Source organism: Leuciscus leuciscus (genome assembly GCF_965113295.1).
Source record: "Leuciscus leuciscus genome assembly, chromosome: 18".
Classification (NCBI taxonomy): Eukaryota; Metazoa; Chordata; class Actinopteri; order Cypriniformes; family Leuciscidae; genus Leuciscus; species Leuciscus leuciscus.
In genome coordinates this window covers 30,635,073-30,658,590 of record NC_138742.1, presented here as the reverse complement: position 1 = coordinate 30,658,590, position 23,518 = coordinate 30,635,073, and the positions used below count along the sequence as shown (strand labels likewise).

Below are 23,518 nucleotides of genomic sequence, written 5' to 3'. Positions count from 1 at the left end.
TGTAATAAAGGTTAAATCTTATGCACTTCATCAATTAAATTTTCACTTTTTAAATCTTTTGCCCTTCCTTTCAAATGGAGTAGAAATCTGTCCTTTCCAAATTAATCAAGGAAAGAGATTACATTATAATAGAATTATGACAGAATTATAATAGAACAGAACATCTCAAATCCTAACTGATCAAACATGTGCATGTATATATTCATTCTGTAGCAGAGCAGTGTGTGTGTGTGTGTGTGTGTGTGTGTGTGTGTGTGTGTGTGTCTATATATGACATTATCTTCTAAAAAATTATTGAAATTATATAAAATCTAAATTGAATGGATTCTGCCACGAACATCTACAGAACCGTAACATGTCGAGAGTGGAAAGACAAGTGCTTCAATAGAGTTGTGTGAATGATATCAGTGTTTTTCTGTTCATTTCTCCAGTCCTCCTTCAGTTCAGTGTGTGTGGAAACAGCGGCTCGTAAACCCTCAACACTTCTCTGTTGTGTTTAGTGGAAACAAGCTTCTGACAGAACACAAGGCTGACTATATTGTTTTCGTTTTTTCGGGACTATTCCTTTAATTGCCTTTTAAACGCACGCCTTTACAAGTGACACGTGTTGCTAAAAATGTTTGGTTGCACTACAGTATAATGTTTAGCAGGGAGTGTTTTATTGATGGAGAGTTGAAGTGAGGAGCTCTAGCAGGAGAGAGAGTCTCGGAGGATCTCAGGCCAGATGTTTCCACACTCGGCTCTTCCGCTTCATCGTTCCCAGCACTTCCTCTTTAAGAGAGAAGGAAAAATGAAAGGAAAACAGAGAGAGAGAGAGAGAGAGAGAGAGTGTGTGTGTGTGTGTGTGTGTGTGTGTGTGTGTGTGTGTGTGTGTGTGTGTGTGTGTGTGTGTGTGTGTGTGTGTGTGTGTGTGTGTGTGTGTGTGTGTGTGTGTGTGTGTGTGTGTGTGTGTGTGTGTGTGTGTGTGTGTGAGAGTGCGCATTGCCCCTCCTCACAAAAACTCTGCTTCTGGTTCAATGGGCAATGAAAACACACAGACTGCCCGTCCCCTCCTCCCTCTCTCTCTCTCTCTCTCTCTCACGCACTCACGCACACACACATACACACTTCAGATAAATCACTGTGTGGTTTAACTCAACAGGTCTGTGAGTCAGATATAATGGAGGAATATGATTATAGTAGAGTATACTTAGAGTAAAAAGTAAGTAGAGTAAAACACAGAGCTTTCAAATGCAGATCAGATCAGTTTGTATTAGACAAAATAATTACAACAAGTGTGAATAAATTCAACATCTGTGTTTCTCACTTTCAGGAGACACTGGACTGCTGAACTGAACTGAACTGAACTGGACAGAACTGAACTGAACTGGACTGAACTGAACTGAACTGGACTGGACTGGACTGAACTGAACTGGACTGGACTGGACTGAACTGAACTGAACTGGACTGGACTGAACTGAACTGAACTGGACTGGACTGAACTGAACTGAACTGAACTGAACTGGACTGGACTGAACTGAACTGAACTGAACTGGACTGGACTGAACTGAACTGAACTGAACTGAACTGAACTGAACTGGACAGAACTGAACTGAACTGAACTGAACTTAACTGAACTGAACTGAACTGGACTGGACTGAACTGGACTGGACTGGACTGGACTGAACTGAACTGAACTGAACTGGACAGAACTGAACTGAACTGAACTTAACTTAACTGAACTGAACTGAACTGGACTGAACTGGACTGAACTGGACTGGACTGGACTGGACTGAACTGAACTGAACTGGACAGAACTGGACAGAACTGAACTGAACTGAACTGAACTGAACTGAACTGGACTGGACTGAACTGAACTGAACTGAACTGAACTGAACTGGACAGGACAGGACAGAACTGAACTGAACTGAACTGGACTGGACTGGACTGAACTGAACTGAACTGAACTGGACAGAACAGAACTGAACTGAACTGAACTGGACTGGACTGGACTGAACTGAACTGAACTGGACTGGACTGGACTGGACTGAACTGAACAGAACTGATCTGAACTGAACTGAACTGAACTGATCTGAACTGAACTGAACTGAACTGAACTGAACTGAACTGAACTGGACTGAACTGGACTGAACTGATCTGAACTGGACTGGACTGGACTGGACTGAACTGAACTGAACTGAACTGAACTGAACTGGACTGAACTGAACTGAACTGGACTGAACTGGACTGAACTGGACTGAACTGAACTGAACTGGACTCACAGAAAGAGGAATTTACTGAACTCAACACGTTCACATGCTTTCACCATAAATAATAATGCCTGTTAATAATGCCAGTTTATTCTCTGATATGTTGAATGGTTCTGCACTGATTAGACACATTTCTCTACAGTAAGCAGTCAAAACCATTAACAGTCATAACAGATTTGTTTTTTATGTCACCACAAAATGTCCAATTTATGGTTTACAAACAAATATTGAAACCAAAATTTGTCACAATTGGGAGTCTAAGGGAAAATTAGAGTGTACAGTGTATGATGTATGATGTCATGTTTATGAATAATTTACACTGATAATTTAAAGTATTAATTAAAATAAAAACATTATAATATATAAATTATAATTTAATAATATTGATTATTTAACTATTATTTTATTATGTTCAAGCACTCAATTTGATTGATAGATTGGTTGATTGGTTGATTGGTTGATTGATTGATTGATTGATTGATTGATTGATTGATTGATTTAAGATGAGTGCACAACCCTGAATGCATATTTTTATATAATTAAGGAATTTCAAATCAACAGAAAGAAACACTACACTGTAAAAAATGACCGTGAAATTTACAGAAAAACTATGTAAAATCCCTACAGAAAAGCATTGTAAACCCCAAAACGTATTTTTTTTGTTTAAATCACAGTGAAATTTTGTAAACTATTTAACATAATATTTTGTTATATTTACAATAACTATATGTGATTATGATCAAAATGATTTGTTAAAATTACAAATATTGGTATCAAAAACAGAGAAATACTGGAATACTCATAACAAAACAATTTTGTTAATTTGACATGCAAATATTGTAAAAACTATATGCTATAGTCTATTTTTAGCATGCTTGATGAAACTAAGAAAATTGAGGTAATATATTTTTTTTTTTTCTTCACAAAAATAAAATAATTGTGAACCTGAGAGGTTGCCTATCTATATAAAATATGACTACAATTATAATATTGTTTTTATAATTTAGGCTATTTGTAGCATATTGTAGCCTACTGTGTGTGTGTGTGTGTGTGTGTGTGTGTGTGTGTGTGTGTGTGTGTGTGTGTGTGTGTGTGTGTGTGTGTGTGTGTGTGTAATAAATTAAAATTATTGATATGCAATACTTCTGTTCAGTAATCCCTATGCTATGTGTAATAATTTGAGCATTGTGTCATTATCACAGGCTAAACAACCGAACAGTGCCTTCACTTACTGTATGCATACTGAACGACAGCATACTGTATTTATAGCCTATGTGTATAAGGAATTAAAATTATTTATATTTTAAATTATATAAAATTAAATAAATTAAATTATATAAATTATATAATAATTATATTATTTGTATGCCAGTAAATTATGCCAGTATATTATTTATGCCAGTATACTTGTATGCCAGTATATTATTTATGCCAGTAAATTATATAAAATTATTAAATTATTGAGGCCAAAGTAACACTTCTTTTCAGCCCCACTCCCAACCATAATCATTGTATGCTTTATGTTTCTTTTAGTCTTTCAATTTTAATGTAATACTTAGCTTAATGGTTTTCTATTTATTTTTATAAAAATAAAATAAAAAATTTATCATTTTATATCACAGGCTAAACAACCCAACAGTGCCTCAATGTGCACCACTGAATGAGTCCACCTAATTTTGAAATTCATAGTGCGCACTGCGCAGCTGAAGCTCGTCTCTGATTGGATAATCGCGGGAGGAGAGCGGGAGGAGTGACGTCAATAACGAGCGAGCCAGAGCTGCATTTGCTAGAGAAAAAACAGAGGCGCAGCAGAAATCTTCGGAACACTTTATGTTTCTTTCAGTTTTTAAATTTGAATATACGTTTTCTATTATTTTTTTAACAACCTAACAGTGCCTCTAATTCTCTTTGTTCTTCTCATTGTGCTCTGAGTCCACCTAATTTTGAATTTCATAGCGCATATATGAAGCTCGTCTCTGATTGGATAATCACGGGAGGAGAGCGGGAGAAGTACGAGACGACAGAGCTGCATTTAGACAAAAAACAAGCGCAGCAGAAAATCTTCGGACAAAATCATTTTAAAAGTTTTTAGGACAAATCTACGATTTCAACAAGTTTTTTGGAGGACCTGCTGCTGTTCATCCAGAAAAGCTAAAGTTTGCACGGTAAGATTCACATTTAGTCTACTTTTTTTGAGACCAAGTGAAAATGTGTGCTGAAAGCCCATAATGATGTAACGTTAACGTTAGGCTAAGTTACGTTAACAGTTAAGCTAGCACTAGTTGATATTTAAGATAGCTAGCTAGATAAGTTTGTGATAACTTAGTTCAGCTGAAAACCACAGGCAAACACTTGAAACCCTAAAAATGATCACCTGCGTCTTTTGTAAAAAGAATTTGGATACATTAAGAGGGTATGTACTACATTGCAGAGTGCATAGGAATGAGCCCCGTTGTATTTTCAAATGTGTTGGCGCCAACTGTAGTCAAACATTTACCACTTACTCTGCTTTCAAGGGCCATTATTATCGTGTACACAATGCACCTGCACCGCAAGCTGCTCCTATAGCTGTTGTTGCGGATTTAAAATGCGCCATTTCATTATGTTCCCGCCATTTTCACACGGTGAAAGAACTAGTGTCTCACTTAAATGATCATATTGGAGAGGGCAGGCCTGTGTCATGTCCAGTAAGTGGTTGTACGATCGTGTTTACAAAAAAGTCATCATTTACTTCCCACATGTGTAGGAAGCATAAAGCATGCTCCCCAGATGGTATTGATAACATGTACAGGGAAACTCGCCGTCAGCCCCCATTTGTCATTGCCAGTAAAGATGATTCAGAAAACACAGATGAAGCCATGCCAACAGCTAGTGTAGCCACTGATATGCAAGAGAATGATAGTCATTCTTATCTTAGAAACATTTGTCTCTTTTACCTTAAACTGCAAGGACAGCTGCTGATTCCTGCCTCTACTATACAGACTATTGTTGAGGAAATGCAAAATGTGCACGAGTTAGGTCAAGCCTTTACAATAACTAAAGTAAGTTCTTTTTTAAAAAATGATATGAGCCTGTCAGATGAAACAGTCACTAAAATATGTGACTGCATTAAAGAGTCAGATTTGTTCACTGCCTGTCATCAGGGACAATTAAGAACAACATACTCCAGAAATCAGACATTCACAAAAATGTTTAAATACACGGAACCCCAAAAAGTGACACTGGGAATGGATGAAAACATGACACAAAAATGTGCTTACTACATACCAGTGACAGAAACTCTGAAGAGCTTTTTACAGTCACATTTAGGGAGGAATACACAGTCACAACAGTTTGGAGATCCTGATGCAGAGGTTTTTACGGATTTATATGATGGACAAAATTTCAAATGTCACCAGTTCTTTAATGAAAACCCTGAAAGCCTCAAATTGATTTTGTACCAAGATTCATTTGAAATTGTGAATCCCCTGGGTTCTGCTAAAAAGACACACAAAGTTCTTGCAGTTTATCTTTCATTAGCAAATTTACCCATTCATTTGCGTTCAAATACTGATAATATGTTTTTAGTCTTGTTGTGTGTTGAGAATGACCTTAAGCATTTTGGAGTAGCCAAAGTTTTCTCAGAGTTGTTAGCAGATCTAAAATCCTTGGAGAAAGATGGAATAAATGTAGATGGAGAAACAGTAAAAGGGGGTCTTTACTGCATTGCTGGGGATAACTTGGGTTCTCATTGCATAGGTGGGTTTACAGAGAACTTCAGCCGCTCTCATTATTTTTGCAGGTACTGTGAAATCACAAGAAGCGAGTTTGAGGCTGATCCGAATGTCTGTGGTCCTCCACGCACCCCAGTGACATATGACGCGGCTGTTGCTGATCTCCAGGCTGAAAACATTCAAAGCGTCAGAGGAATAAAGGTAAACTCTATCTTTAATACCCTTGAGTCTTTTCACGTATCCCAGCCTGGTCTCCCGCCTTGTTTAGGTCATGACCTCTTTGAAGGAGTCTTGTCATATGATCTAGCACTCTACCTGAAGGACATTATAAAAAAGAAAAAATGGTTCACATACTCACTCTTAAACAGGCGCATCAAACAGTTTAAGTATAAAGGTTCTGAAGCACTCACAAAGCCATGTGCTGTCAACCCTGACGGAGCCAAGTTATCAGGGCAAGCCATTCAAAACTGGAACCTTTTGAGATTGCTACCAGTTTTGATTGGTGACAAAGTGCAAAACCACGAGGATGAAGTATGGCAGTTAGCTCTCCAGCTAAAGGACATTGTGGATCTTATTTGTGCTCAGAACATTTCCTTGTCCCAGATAGCATATCTTGATATTTTGATCCAAGAATATTTGGAGTTGAGAAAGATGTTGTTTCCTGAAACTCAACTAAAACCCAAGCACCACTATTTGCGGCATTATTCAGCACTGCTTTTGAAATTTGGTCCATTGATAAGATTATGGACGCTCAGGTTTGAAAGTAAACACAGCTATTTTAAAAGATGTGCCAGACACTTGAAAAACTTCAAAAACATTTGCCAAACTTTGTCAGAGCGTCATCAGATGTATCAGGCATATCTTTTAGCTGGTCAAGAATGCAGTAAACTACTGCAAGTGAAAGACAGCTGTGCATTTTATCCCAACCTCTACAGTAACGCTATTAAACATGCAGTCAGGGAGTTAGCCTTTTCAGAAAGCAATACCACAGTTACCACAGACATTCAGTACAAGGGCACTGCGTATAAAAAAGGACAGTTTCTTGTGTACGGAAATGATGAGTATATGGAGTTTGGTGAACTTCTACTCATCTTGATTCAAAATGACACATCGGTGTATGTTTTGATGGATATCCACAAAGGCATCTTCCTCTCAGAATACCATCTGTATTCTGTGACAAAGGACAGTCTTGGGTTACAGTGCATCAACATTAATGACCTGCCTGATTTCTATCCTTTGGTATCATACATTCTTGATGGATACCAAGTCATTCCACTAAAACACAGTATTGTGGCAAAATAAAGTCCAATTAAAGCTCACTTCTCACTGTAAATAGTTTGACATCAATATAAGTGTTACCTGATGCATGTCCCTGCTCTGTTAAGCGTATGTACTATATATATTTTTTTTTTTCTGTTCTGTTTGAAGGTGGCATTTTTTTTCTTCAGAGCAAATATGAGTGACTCAGACCAAACCTTCCTAGATGTCGCCATCATGGAAGTCCTACCACAACTTCAAGCAATAAACAAAAACATCCTGGAAGAGCACTTGCAGTCCATTGGAGTCGAGACGTATGAGGATCTAAAGTTCGTAACGGAGGCTGATTTGATGACTGCATTAAGACCTGTACAAGCCAGAAAGCTTCTTTCGGTTTGGAAACAGAAATGTAAATAAACACCACACACCACCACAAAACTATTCAGAATCAAAAGCAGACATGGACATTGTGTAATATTGTACAGTGTGAATAATTATAATCTTTCTTTTTTTTTTTCTTTTTTTTTTTTTTAATTTAAAGACCACACTTCAGAGAACAGCTCACTATCATCTGTTGAAGCCTCACCTACCCAATCGCTATCCGTTTCACCCAAAATTTCATCGTCAACCTCCTCCAGCAGCCCAGGACTTGACACACAGTGGGATGACAACTTCAAAATTCCATGGGGTAAATTTCCTGAGGAAGTGATGGATTCTCTGGAGAGGGGAAAAAGGCCCGGCACAAAACTGAGGCGGCAAATGGTCCGGATTGTTGTCGCTGAGATGATGGAGAAATGCCCTCATGTAGGTAAAAAGCATTCAACTGATGTTGCAACAAAAATGGTGGCAAAATATCAAAATTCTCTCCAAGATGTAATAGAGGGCGATATTGTTGGAACAGGCTACCATTCCCTTGTCAAACAGTTGCAAAACAGAATTGAAAATGTGAGGCGCACTTCAACACCCAAAATAAGAAAAAGAAAACATCAGACTGATGTCTCAGACCAGACAGACGAGATCCCATTAGAAGAGACCGCAGCAATGCAGGACACTTACGGATGCATCAAATGGAATGTAAAATTTCTGCCCATTGAAGAAACTCAAGAGAGCCAGCAGCACAAGATGGAAAAACTCCAGGTGATGTTCCAAAACTCAGATGCCAATCCAGAGGAGGTAAAATGCCTAATGAAGTCCACGTTTTACACACAGCGTCAACATGTCAACCAGGGAAAAAGTATCAAATGCCTTAGAGAGGAGTGGCCGTTTTGGTTTGATGAACTTGGCATGTCAGTCCACTTCAAGGAACTCACTGGAATTGACCTCAAAGAGACATTCACACGAAATTTGGATTTGAAAGGAAAAAGGCTTCTCGACTACTTGACCACAGTTTGTGTCAACAAGAGCAAGAAGTTCCTTCAGAATTATGGAAGGCTTCAGAGGATGCGGGGACTGCAGAGTGGCTGTTCAGATGATGTGATAGAGATGCTCCTGCTTCTGCTCAGCTACTTTGAGGAGGAGGAGAAGTCCATGTTCTTCCATGTAGAAGATGGATGTCTGGCAGAAGAGGTCCAACTGGAGCAAGTGCCTCTGACACCCACTGTTATTGTCTGTGGTAAGTTTTTTTTTTTTTTTTTTTTTTTTTTTCACTGTTTATAGAATTGCAGATTGAAGTGCAGAGCTTAATGATATAACCTGTTAAATAATTTGTTCATAGGACAGTCCTGCTATTCCACAACAAGGTACATGCTGAGTCTGGATCAGATCCTAATCAACACAAACATCTCCTCATTCATTTCTGCATTGTGCCTCATGTTCGGGAGCTACTACTGTTTTAACATCCATTATCCATCTGAGCTGGCTTCAACTCTGGAGTTTCTTCAAAGGTGAGTAAACATGGCTTTCTTATTACTACTTTCCCTGGTCTAGTCTCACACACACACACACACACACACACACACACACACACACACACACACACACACACACACACACACACACACACACACACACACACACGGAGAGAGACAGACAGACATGCATGCATTGCACATACATACACACGCATACATACGTGCACACGCATACAGACAGAGACACACACACATACACGCATGCATACAGACACATGTATGCATGCAGACCGATAGATAAACACATTCACACACATATATACATACATACAGACAGACACGCATACATACAGACAGACACGCATACATACACACACGCATACAGACAGACAGACACACATGCACATACATGCATACACACATACATACGCATACATACGTGTATACACACAAGACACACACATACATACGTGCACACGCATACAGACAGAGACACACACACATACACGCATGCATACAGACACATGTATGCATGCAGACCGATAGATAAACACATTCACACACATATATACATACAGACAGACACGCATACAGACAGACAGACACACACACACACACACACACACGCATACAGACAGACAGACACACATGCACATACATGCATACACACATACATACGCATACATACGTGTATACACACAAGACACACACATACATACGTGCACACGCATACAGACAGAGACACACACACATACACGCATGCATACAGACACATGTATGCATGCAGACCGATAGATAAACACATTCACACACATATATACATACAGACAGACACGCATACATACAGACAGACACGCATACATACATACATACACACACACACACACACACACACACACGCATACAGACAGACAGATGCACATACATGCATACACACATACATACGCATACATACGTGTATACACACAAGACACACACATACATACACGCATGCCGACAGACACACACGCATACATTTACACATTGACACACACACACATATATATATATATATTTCAGATGGCACTTAGAGGCTTTTGCATCTGAACTCTTTATTTATATATATATATATATATATATATATATATATATATATATATATATATACATACAGATTACTGACAGACACACATATATACATACAGACAGACATGCATACACAAACACGCACGCGCACACACACAGAGACAGACATACATGCATACATAGATAAACATACACATACATACGTGCATACAGACACATGCATACAGACACACATGTATGCATGCAGACAGAGACATAGACATGCATACACACGCATAGATAGACATACGCATACATACGTGCATACAGACGCACAGACAGAGACACACACTCAAACAGAAAGGCATGCACGCATGCACAGACACACATGTATGCATGCAAACAGACACACACATGCATTCACACATTGACACACACATATTTACATACAGACAGAGACACAGACATGCATACATGCGTGCATACACAGACACATGCATACAGACGCAGAGACACACACACAAACAGAAAGGCACACACGCACACAGAGGCATCCAGACACATGCAGGCACGCACACAGAGGCATCCAGACACACAGAGAGGCATGCACGCAGACAGACACACACAGACCAAGACACATGCACACAGGCAGGCACGCACACATACAGACAGGCAAGCACACAGACATACAGACAGACACGCACACACACACACACAGACAGACACGGGCACATACACGCATGCATGCATACAGACACATGTATGCACGCAGACAGACAGGCACGCAGACAGTAAGACACACGCACACAAACAGACATGCACACAGACAGACAGACACACAAACACACATATGAAGAGTTTGGTTCCAAAACTTGATAAACGCCATTTGAAAAGTCCATTTTAAATTTTACGTAAAATGCGATATCCGCCGTGTTATTCTCTCATGTTTTCTCCCTTTCTTTCCAAACCGCGACAAACGCCAGTCTCCTTTCTCTGCAGAATGCGATAAATCCGCTCAACCAATCACAGCGCACCATTCCACGCATTGTAAACCGTAACGGCGGCGCTCTGAATACACCCGGCATCCTAGTTTTTCCTATCTACTTTGTACTTTTTGATCAACAATCAAACAAAAATGTGTATAATTTTGGCGGCATTGATGAACCTGTGGTGGTTTCTGCGGTAGGGAAGAAACGTAAGCCATCGGAATCTAATCATTTACGTGGGGAGATTAAGAAGACGCGGGAGGAGGAAAAATGCCGGCTGTTGCTTGTTCTCACACGACACGACAGCATCAAACTTCAGTCACGCTGACACGTTAACCCCTGGGGATCTTTTGAAAAACTTTCAATTGTTTTACTCAGTCAACGAAAACCGAGCAGGAAAAGCCATTTTACAGATGATCGCCGTCAAAAAAGTTCAGGAGGTATTTCCTAGCGATGGCTGATTGTATGTATTTTTAGTCCAGTGCCTGTAATAAGATATTGACCGAGTTCAGAGGCTGTCATATGTGGATCAACTTATTTTGTTGTGTATTTTCAACAGTTTCAATATGAAAAATAACTTTTATATTGATTCAATGGATTAATTGCATTTTAAAAAAAGTGTCATGAATTTATTGCATTTTGGGGGGAAAATTATCAGTTTTTATAATAAATCTTTGAAATCAAAACAAATTTTTTTTGTTATTATAACCTAAAGATGCTATGTGAAAGTTTGAAACAGAAAATAGTGGTTTTCATCTTGCCACATTCTTGGTAAAGAAAACACATTTTTACTCAAATTAATCAAAATGGATTTATCGCGTTTTGGAACCAAACTCTTCATATATACATGCCGATTACTGACAGACACATACATACAGACAGAGAGACAGACTCTCTCTCTCTCTCACACACACACACACACACACACACACACACACACACACACACACAGTGGTGTGAAAGTGTTTGCCCCCTTTGTAAATATGATTAAATATGGCTATAAAAAAATCAACCTGCATTTATCCTTTTGATATTTTATTCTAAAAATGTGCAAAACTCTAACCTTTCATTGAAGTAAAATAATTGAAAGTGGGGGGGAAAATCACATTATGAAATAAATGTTTTTCTCCAAAACAACTTTGCCCCCTTTTATTAAATACTTTTTTTGCAACATCTTTTTTCCAAGATAACAGTTTCTCCTATAATTCCTGATGAGTTTGGAGGACACCTGACAAGAGATCATCCTGGACATCTTGTTCAGATACATGGCATCACGGATTCGATCAAATACCAACGGATAAAAAATCTAAACCTGACCGCTTGTTCTAGAAATCTTATAACGGATAACAGGATGGAGAGATTCTGTATGGAGGAATGATCTCTGATCTCTTGTCCGGTGTTCTCCAAACTCTTCAGGCATTATAGGAGAAAACTCAGAGCTGTTTTCTTGGACAAAAGAGGTTGCAAAAAGTATTTAATAAAAGGAGGCAAACAATTTTTCCCAACGTGTTTTGGAGAAAAACATTTATTTCATAATGTGACACCCCCCCACACACAATTTTAATTATTTTACTTCAATGAAAGGTTAGATTTTTGCACATTTTTAGAATAAAATATCAAAAGGATTAAAAAAGCAGATTTATTTTTTACAGCCATATTTGATCATATTTACAAAGGGGGCAAGCACGTTTTCACACCACTGTATATATACACACGCATACAGTACATACTGTGGTTTTTTTATTGATCAACTAAAATGCTTAATATACTTTTATTCTACAGGTGTTTTTTCTCAATAAACCCAGAAAAGGGAACCAAAGTACAGAATAAAAACTCCAAGCGCCCTCTCAACTTGAACCCTCGAGTCCTCACCCTGATACAGCAACTCTCCGATCACGAGTGGTGTTAAGCCTAAATGTGGACTCTTTCTGTTGACTCTGACTGTTTGTTTGAGAAGAGGTACTGTTTTCACTTTAAATCCACAATGTGTATTATGGTTAAGTAAGGCACTATGTAATTTTGTTTTAAACTCTTAAAGGTGCACTGTAACTTTGTCTGTTAGAGGGTACGTAGGTATCTTGCATTTATTCAATTAGAACTGTTTTTAATGTCCAAAAAATACCTTAAACAACGTGCATTCTTACTGTAAGGGGGCTCGCCTCTCCACAGATCTGACCTGTAACTTGATCTATTGGCATCACCTGATTGTCTCTATGGAGATTAGTTGTTTGTTGTAGTTGTATGCCATACTGTTGAACATTCCAGACAGGGAGAGTGTGGGTTGTTGTGAACTGAGTTGTTGTGTGCCTGGCACTTAAACTTTGTTAAAAAAAATTTAAATAAAAATCTTTTCAAACTTAGTTTGAAAAATGAAAATGCATCCAATTGTTTACAACTATTTTGATGGCTGTTAAATAAATTTTGCAAAAGTGATATTTTCTTCTCTTGTCTTATTTCAAGGTGTATTTTTGAAATTTACCACAATATCACTGCATTATTAAAACATAAAAATACTGCATATTATGGATATTTTATGTATAATATACAGGACATCTCCATTTAGAATGCAAAGTTTTACTGTTGTTTTACCAGTTTAAATTAGTTTTTTGTTTGATATTTCCCTGTTAATTTCATCATTTATTGATGCACAATAAGCAATTATTACATGTAAAAAATACAGGAAATTTTCTATTTATATACAACACAGTTATGTGAAATTAACAAACAAAAATTGTAGACTTAACAGTTTTTTAATGTGATTCAGCCGTCATTTCATTCACTGTAAATCAATTTACATATTTCGTCCGTAAAGTTATCTACGGTGCTGCTGTATTTTTTACAGGAATTCTCTGGTAACCACAGCTGCCAGAGTTTTCCCGTAAAAACAACAGTTTTTTTTTTACAGTGTAATTAACATTTAGAAACAACTAAATAACACTAAAATAAAGTCACAGATCAGCATGTGGCTTCAAATGCTGATCTGTTACTTTATTTTTAGTATATTTAGTGTTATGTAGTATCACAAACATAATACAATTACAGTATATTATGTAATAAAAGACTTATACAAATTATTTTCTCCGTCCTTTTATGTCGCCCATTCAGCGTGACATGCTGAAGAAATATTAATAACTTCAAATGTTGTAATAAAATATGGAAAAAGAAGAGAAACCTGTGGAGCCGACAATACACTTATAATGATATGAGATACTAACATTTACCAACATGCTATTTACAACTGTCTTTCACACACACACACACACACACACACACACACACACACACACACACACACACACACACACACACACACACACACACACACACACACACACACGTTAAATTACTCTGTCTGTTCAGTAATGACACCCTCCACCTCGTCCATCTGTCTCTGCGATGACACGCGTCAGCATTATGATGTCATAATACCAGTAATACCACATCATCCCTCAAATACCCAATACTGGACATCATCTCCTAATGCACCTAATCATATTTCTAATACAGCATATACTCTTGGAAATATTGGTTGTGAATTATAAAATGAATTATTAAATTATTTTACTTTAAACCTCAACATTATTTAAAGTTAAGCACTTTTTATACTGATTTTGTCTCTGAATCACACACACGCACACGGTTCGTTCGGTTCGTATGTGTTACTACACACAGTCTGTAAAGTGTCCTCTCCGTCATGTTTCCTGTCTTCTCTTGACGTGTGTGTGGTCACTCCCACATTACAGGCTCACACACACACTCTGAATGTTACACATGCACAGGCATCTCACACACACTGAGCTTAGCGCTTACTGGATGTCACTGTCTTCCCTTTCCCTCTCTCACTGACCTCTCTCTATTCATGCCTTACTTCTGACCAACACACACACACACACACACACACACACACACACACACACACACACACACACATACACACACACACACACACACACACACACACACACACACACACACACACACACACACACACACACACACACACACACACAGGCAAGCACGCACGCACACACACACACACACACACACGCACGCACGCACGCACGCCCACACACTGGTTGCATGTTTTATGGGGACTTTTCAAAAACCAACCCTATATCCACATACAACTTTCTGTATTTTTACAATTTCCAAAACATCACTTTATATGATTAAAGCATTTATTAGCACACTAAGTAACTATTACTATATGTCTAAATAATAAGATGTATGAATGCACATTAAAATAGTTTATTAATCATTTACTCACACTTACTAAGTGATCTAATGAACCACTGACTACTCCTAAATAACCGGTTTGTAAATAATGCTATACTTCATTTAAAAATGATAAACTGATCATTAATAAAGTATGAAAATACAATTATTAAACACATTACAGATATGTGTATAAATCAAGAATAAAGCTGTATTTATAAACTGCTTATTAATGTCTGTTAATGCTTTATAAATGATGAATTAACTGTTTACTAATGCTTAACTAATGATTAATAGCGTGCAGTTATTATAAAGTGTTCCCGAAAAAAAGTGTTACAGTCCAACTTAAGGAAGTTCAGTGATGGTTCATTTCTGTAGTAAAAAAAGTTATTAATTTAGTTCATTCATATATATATATATATATATAGCCGCTCTGTTCAGTTCTCATATAATGGTGTCAATGCAGGCAGATCAATATTATTGTTGAATATTAAATGTGAAATGTCTCCAACTAAGCCATCCAAAAGGATAGTAAGGATAGTATGATCTCTGTATAATATCAGTCGTTAAATGCAAGATATTTAAAGTGTCCCTAAAGTATACTTGCAATAGTTCAACTTTAGCACAATCAAATATACTTAAGTATATCTCTAGTTGGACTTCAGCGCTATTTCCGGATAACGAAAGTACAATAAGCACAAAATTATGTGTTACAATTTAGCAGACTTTAAGTATACCAATTTAGTACAATTGTATGGTATTTACATTAAGTTCATAAATATGTAAATGTGTTTGTAGTAAATTTAGCATAAAATAAATGTATTTCAAATACATTTATGTTTCACTAGGGACCCCAGTGATTATTCGGTGTGTTTTAGACTCCTTTACCCTCCAGGAAACATTGAGAGGTCTCCCTTGAGGCAGACTTCAGTCTAGTAAAGTGCAGTTTCTGTGTTGAGACATTCAGAGAGAGTTTACTCGTACACTTTCAAATTACAGGGTCAAATCCACAGTGGTAACCTCAGGATAAGAGTCATGTTCAAGAGCATCGTGGTGGTTTCTATCAGCTCTTACATGGTTCAAACACAAAACATTTCAGAACCTTTCAAAACCTTCCCATTTACACTTTTAGGACAATGTTTGTGCTAAATTTAGTTTTTTAATTCAACAGGCTTCAGCAACATAGTGTCGGCCCAGATCCGGCCCACATCTGGTACGGGTGGAATCCACATGTGGCAAGGATCTGGGCCGACACTGCGGTGTCTTTAAAGTCCACATGAAATCAAAATTGACCATATTGACTTAGCTTAACCCTATAAAACTTGCTTCCTCCTGTGTTCCTATTCTAATGGTGTCAGTTTGAAGGCTTTGGCAGAACAATGCGCACTAAAATCAAGCCCCGTCCTCTGTTTTTTCACATTGAATATTCGGTTTTACTCGGTTCACATAGACTTAAAGTCAGGACAAATTACATTTTACTGCAATTTGCATTCTGCGATGAAATCCTGTACTAAACTCTGCATGTGTACAGATCTACCAACCCGATCTCACGCCAATTTGTACATATTTTACGAGTTGCCAAATTCGTATGAATTTATACGAATTACCTACCCCTGACTCTGCCCCTAAACCTACCCATCACTGGGTCGTACGAATTAGCCACCTCTACCTCGCAGATCGGGCGGATGACTTGACGGAAAATATTCGGGCAGGTGGCGGGCGGTTGAACCAAGTCATCAGCAGCGCCTTGCATCGCCCAATCAGTGCGTGACGGGCGGGTGCGGTTTTGAAAATTGGTCAAAAACGTTGGTACGGATGGATGACGGACGGATGATGAGTTTTGTGATGCGGTTGCGGATGAAATAATAGCCCATCCGCACATCTCTACCACCTCGTACTCACTCGTACGAATTGGTCGTGAGATAGCGTCTACCAAGATATCCTAAAGAGCATTTAAGCATTCTGTAAATAACTACAAAGCAGAACTCCAGATCTTTCCCTCAGTTTTTCATGATTCATTCATTTTTCATGAAAGATTTGTTCACATCATTCACAAAGGGAAACACCACTACTGCAGGACACCTTCTAGTAGGTTTTAAATGTTATTTTGGATCAGATTTGAACAAGCACACCATGCATTTTTTATTTATTTATTTTTTATTAATGATGTTCACATTTTTGTCAAATTATCTTCACAGATTCAGAAATGCACAGATATTTTTTTTCTTGTTGGATAATCAGTCTGATGAATTTGCTTCTATTATTCAGTAGAATACATTTTCAAGTCGTTATTTGTTCCTATATGAATTAAATTCAATTAACTTGTAGGCATTCGGCTCTGGGTACATGCCTAATTGTCTTGACGCACCCTTATAAGCAGCAGGCCTGACCTCTGAGGTTTTGGGCAGTATTAAGCGGCTTTGCTCCGCCCCAGTGGACGCGTAGGGTAAATGTCGTTGACGTGTGCATGCGGGCGGTCATGTGTTAATGTTCCTGCGCATGAACAGGCTGTATAGTTGTCACTTCTGTGCTATTCATCTCCTGAGAGTGTCTGTGTGTGAGAGACAGGCAGGGAGCTCAGGGCTTACTTCTGCTGTCTCATCAATAGACATATGCAATTGTGAGATTGCAACAGCAGGTAATCACATGAATACACACATTATGAGAGAGACAGACAGAAAAGAAAGAGATTGCATGTAAGTGTTGGAGTGAAACGCAGTGATTATGGAGGTTTGAAGAGGTGTGTTAAAGGGTGTGTAATTAAAGGTAAACAGAGCAGTATGATGCAGAAAGACACAGATTACACTCTTTATCATTGCCAAGGCTGTGTGTGCATGTGTGTGTGTGGTTGTTGATATAAGGGCATCATTTAGAGAGCATTCCAGCAAAAGTTCAAACTTTTCTTTTCTTTTGAGATGTCTACATATGTATATATGTTTGTGCATGTCTGTACTCATACACAAGGATAGTGAAGCCAGATACATTGTAATTATACTAATCAACATAATTTAATCAACAATTTAACTTTACCACAAATAGACATAAAAACAGCACTGGATAAATGAGACTGCAATGAGAATAAAGCTAGACCTGATTCTATATCTTAGGGTAAGTTTACACGACAACGATATGCTTAATCTAAGAGGTCATAAATCCTCATCTTTATCATTAGGATACATACCAAAAACTTTTAAGCTGGCTATGATTAAACCGCTTGTTAAAAAAAAACAGAATTAGTAAATTACAGGCCGATCTCAAATCTACCTTTTTTGTCAAAGATACTAGAAAAGGCGGTATCCTCACAACTATGTTCCTTTTTTAGAAAGAAATGATATCTGCAAGGATTTTCAGTCAGGATTTAGACCGTACCGACTGAGACTGCTCTCATTAGAGTCACAAATGATTTGCTCTTATCATCCGATCGTGGTTGTATCTCTCTATTAGTGTTACTCGATCTTAGTGCTGCATTTGACACTATTGACCACAACATTCTTTTAAATAGACTATTTATGAAAATTATGTTGGCATTAGTGGAATTGCATTAGCATGGTTTAAATCATACTTATCTGACCGTTATCAGTTTGTAGCAGTAAATGAAGAGATGTCTTATCGATCACAAGTTCAGTATGGCGTACCACAAGGCTCAGTACTAGGACCGTTGCTGTTCACTCTGTACATGCTATCCTTGGGAGATATCATTAGGAAGCATGGCATTCGTTTTCACTGTTATTCTGATGATACTGAGCTCTATATTTCTTCATGCCCTGATGAAACTTACCAATACACAAAATTAACAGAATGCATAGCTGATATAAAAAACTGGATGACTAGTGATTTCCTACTACTAAATTCTGAAAAAGCAGAGATTCTAATTATTGGACAACAGACTTCCTCATGTAATAATCTAGAATACTGTCTAACACTTGATGGCTGCTCTGTTAAGTCTTCGTCGTCGGTTAGGAACCTGGTTGTGCTCTTTGAGACCAATCTTTCATTTGAAAGTCACGTTTCTAGTATCCGTAAAACCGCATTCTTCCATCTTAAAAATATATCTATATTACGTCATATGCTCTCAATGACAAATGCGGAACAGATAGTTAATGCGTTCATGACATCAAGGCTAGATTATTGTAATGCTCTACTGCAGTGGTTCCCAAAGTGGGTGCCGCAGTGCCGCAGAATCTCAGCTTTATTTTCCAATTTAAACAGCCTAAAATAACTATCGTACCATATAATAACCTATTACAGCCAAGGTTATAATCGTTAACGAAAACGGACGAAAAAACGAAAACTAGTTGGGAAAAAACGCTATTTAAAACACGCAGCTTATTCGTTCAGCTACATTTCCTTTCCCTGCTCTCTGTCACTCATGCGTCTCTCACATGCGCACGCGCACACACACACACACACACACAAACACACAGCTCCTCCCCTCCGTGCACACCGCGTCTCCATGAGAACGAGTGTTCGTTCGACGTTGAAAGCAAGTTCGCGAAAGGTTGGTCTCTCTATCTCGTGAACACCTTTACACAATCACACATTAAAAAGTGGTATAAAAATATTTTAAATTCTGAATATAAATTTGTCAGTGTGTTATTGTCGACCCGAGAAGCGATTGCGCCTTCTTTAGAAAGTTAACTAGTCGCAAGTTTGAGGAAAAATGCACTTTTTGGTTGTGGTTGTCGATGTCAAAACACTATATAAGCTGTGATTCAAATATTAAATAATGTTATGTCATTATGTCTTTTTGAATCTTGCCCCTGACAAATAACCCAAATTACAAAAAAAATAAGAGACTAAAACTAACACTAAAACTAATAAAAACTAAACGAAAACTAAGCATTTTCAAAAACTAAAAACTAAACTAAACTAGCAAACCCACTTTAAAAACTAATTAAAACTAAACTGAATTTGAAAACAAAAAGTCAAAACGAAATAAAAATAAAAACTAATGAAAAAATGCAAAACTATAATAGGCTAACCCTGTTTACAGCATATTTTAAAATCATATCAAAACACCAACATATGCAAAAATATTTGGAGTTGTTTATTATTATTTAAAGAGTTAAGTATCTTTAAATCTGTTTTATTCCAATTATTCTCACATACAGTAGCCTTATTGGTTAAAATCAGTCTGTTGACGTGTGTCCAGTTATTAATGGACTGATGATTCATCTGAAGGGGTTGTTTCGCCTCATATTATGTCTGTTGTAATGCATTCATAATAAATTCATGCTGCTGTTTATGCTTCATTGGTTGTTTGCTCATCTGGATATAATTGTATATATGTATGCACATATGTTCGTTTAGTTTAATTGGGTTAGGGTGCCGTAAAAAAAAAAAAAAAAAACACTACAAAAAGTTTGGGAACCACTGCTCTACTGGGTGGTTGCCCTGCACGCATAATAAACAAACTACAGCTGGTCCAAAACGCAGCAGCTCGAGTTCTTACCAGAACCAGGAAGTATGACCATACTAGCCCGGTTCTGTCAACACTGCACTGGCTCCCTATTAAACATTGTATACATTTAAAAATATTGCTGATTACTTATAAAGCACTTAATGGTTTAGCTCCCCAGTACTAGCTCCTAAGTACCATACTTGAGCGAGCTCTTAACACATTATAGTCCTTCACGTCTATTGCGATCTCAAAATTCTTGATAATACCTAGAATATCAAAATCGACTGCTGCCGGTAGATCCTTCTCCTATTTAGCACCAAAACTCTGGAACAGTCTTCCTAACATTGTCCGGGAAGCAGACACACTCTGTCAGTTCAAATCTAGAATAAAAACACATCTCTTTGACCTAGCATACACATAACACATTATAGACTTCTATAATTCAATGTTAGGCTGCATAGATCAGGTCAGCCGGAACCGGGAACACTTCCCATAAATCCTGATGTTCTTGTTACATCATAAGAAGAATAGCGTCTAAGCTAATATTAGTCCCTCTGTTTATCCCGAGGTTTAACAAAGCGATAAATAATTCGGAAGCGATAAATAATTCTGTATTATAAAGTTTTAAGGCCAGACAAGTAATTTGTTGAGGTCAATTTGTAAAGAAAGACTTCTTATATGAGCCTGTGCACTAGAGATGCGCGGTTGGCGGTTACAGCCACGGACCCCGCGGATAAAACGCGGATCGGGCGGATGACGTGACGAAAAATAATATTTTAATAAAATTCGGGAGGGTGGCGGGCAGTTGAACCAAGCCCAATCAGCGGATGGCGGGCGGGTGCGGTTTTGAAAATTGGTCAAAAACGTTGGTGCGGATGGATGGCGGACGGATGATGAGTTTTGTGATGCGGTTGCAGATGAAATAATTCATGGGTTTCATCCGGTCCCTTTCCACAGGTGTATAAAATCAAGCACCTAGATTATGAATGCAGACTGCATTGTGCTTGATTAATACACCTGTGGAAAGGGACCGGATGAAATCCATGAATAGCCCATCCGCGTATCTCTTCTGTGCACATATATGTATATATATATATATATATATATATATATATATATATGTATATGTATATATATATATATATATGTATGTATATATATATATATATATATATATATATTCAAATGCATATACCTATAGACTAAACACCGTGCACACGGTCAGCGTATTCACAGGTTTGCGTTTTTAAAGCTTGCAACGGAAGTGAATCGATCAAAACTATTGCCCTGTCCCAAATGGCAACCTAAGCACTCGCGGTCTTCCTCTGAGTCCGCACTTTCGTGACTTAATGCCGCTTTCACTGTCGGGAAGAAGTCTGCTGCGGAGTCCACATCAGCGCGGGCTCGGCAAAAGTGCGCATCAAGGGCGCAAATCGACCACATGGGGGCGCTCGCGAGCACCCTTCTGAGACCTAAAAATGAGAAATGGGACACACTGCGGTCTCACGGACTTAACGGACACGCGCACGCGGCAGCCATTGTAAGTCCACAAGACCGAAAGTGCACATGAAGTGTGCCATTTGGGACAGGGCCTAACTTTAGCTGGACAATAACTGTATTCTAGAACTGCTGTAAAGCCAAAACAATCTCTGTTACTTTAATGTCCTATTATCACTGTAAAGCTGCTTTGAAACAATCTATATTGTTAAACTAACTTGAACTTTTGACTTGACTTAAAATGGAGTAGTGTTTCCTTTGAGTTTTCCACGTACAGGCATTGTCAAAACGATCCCCATTCACATGGATTTGCGAAAACGACTGAAAATGCTGTATTCTGCTGCCTGGCCATTAGATGGCGATGAAACACTATAGACTGAACACGTAATACGCATGTGCAAGACGTCATCGTCTTCAGAGACTCACGTTTTTGTTGTTTACACTGAGACGTTTTCTAAAACTTGCACTTTGAAACCCTTTTTCAAAAGTTTGCGTTTTTAGGCACCCAAAACGCCATTGTCGTGTAAACGAACGGCCAAAACGCTTAAAAAGTTTTACGTTTTTAGTTGAAAGCGGCGTCATGTAAACAGGGCCTAAATATCTAATTTCTAATATCTAAACGTGTGCAGAAATGTAATATAATTTCATAAGATTTTTTTTTTACACATTTTTAATTCTGTGCACGTTCTGTTTGTTGTTCACTTTGAATGTAGGATCATATCCAAGGTAGTAGGGATCACTTGACATTTAGTGTGTGTGTTTATGTGAAAACTTGCTTCAGGCCATGACAGCCTAATATCTTCAGTTATCAGAGAATTACACCTCATTATGGTGAACCTGGAGCCACACACACACTCCTTGCGGCTCAGACACAAATGTGCAAAGTGCGAACACTCAGCAGGTAAGTATATGTGGTGTTAGGTATACCTGCAGACAGCTCACACACACACACACACAGACTCCAGACAGCCTAATGATGTGCTGGAGGTTTGACTGCTGTCATTGAGTGTGTGTCTGTGTCAGCAAGTCAAGGCAGACGAGAGACTTTCAATTAACACTGCTAAAAATCATTATGATGTCATTCTACGATTCCACACACTCTCTCTCTCTCTCACACACACACACACACACACACACACACACACACACACACACACACACACACACACACACACACACACACACACACACACACACACACACACACACACACACACACACACACATTCACTAAGTGGCAACCCTGTTTTGTCATTAAGAGTTGCTTGTTAAGATATGAGGAAAAATAAGTTTCAGAAAGACAGAC

At 38.2% G+C, this 23,518-nt stretch overlaps 1 protein-coding gene and 1 long non-coding RNA gene across 2 annotated transcripts in view; both read left to right on the top strand.

Moving 5' to 3' along the window:
• LOC309480693 overlaps nt 1-23,518 on the top strand; it is a 169,459-nt gene that overhangs the window by 57,419 nt on the left and 88,522 nt on the right. The gene's annotated exons all lie outside the window — the stretch shown is intronic.
• On the top strand, nt 4,571-13,532 carry LOC309480316 (uncharacterized protein). The gene is made up of 4 exons (XM_082144731.1): nt 4,571-5,244; nt 8,550-8,831; nt 8,934-9,102; nt 12,882-13,532. The coding sequence occupies exons 2-4, from the start codon at nt 8,660-8,662 to the stop codon at nt 13,006-13,008; spliced, it is 468 nt and encodes a 155-aa protein (XP_082000857.1). The 5' UTR covers nt 4,571-5,244; nt 8,550-8,659; the 3' UTR covers nt 13,009-13,532.

What these genes read in the sequence shown, in the direction of transcription:
- LOC309480316 (XM_082144731.1), top strand. Translation starts at nt 8,660, where the DNA reads ATGCGGGGACTGCAGAGTGGCTGTTCAGATGATGTGATAGAGATGCTC. An exon ending in ACCCACTGTTATTGTCTGTG is followed by an intron (nt 8,832 to 8,933) that starts GTAAGTTTTTTT and finishes ATTTGTTCATAG; the next exon opens with GACAGTCCTGCTATTCCACA. An exon ending in ACTCTGGAGTTTCTTCAAAG is followed by an intron (nt 9,103 to 12,881) that starts GTGAGTAAACAT and finishes TTTATTCTACAG; the next exon opens with GTGTTTTTTCTCAATAAACC.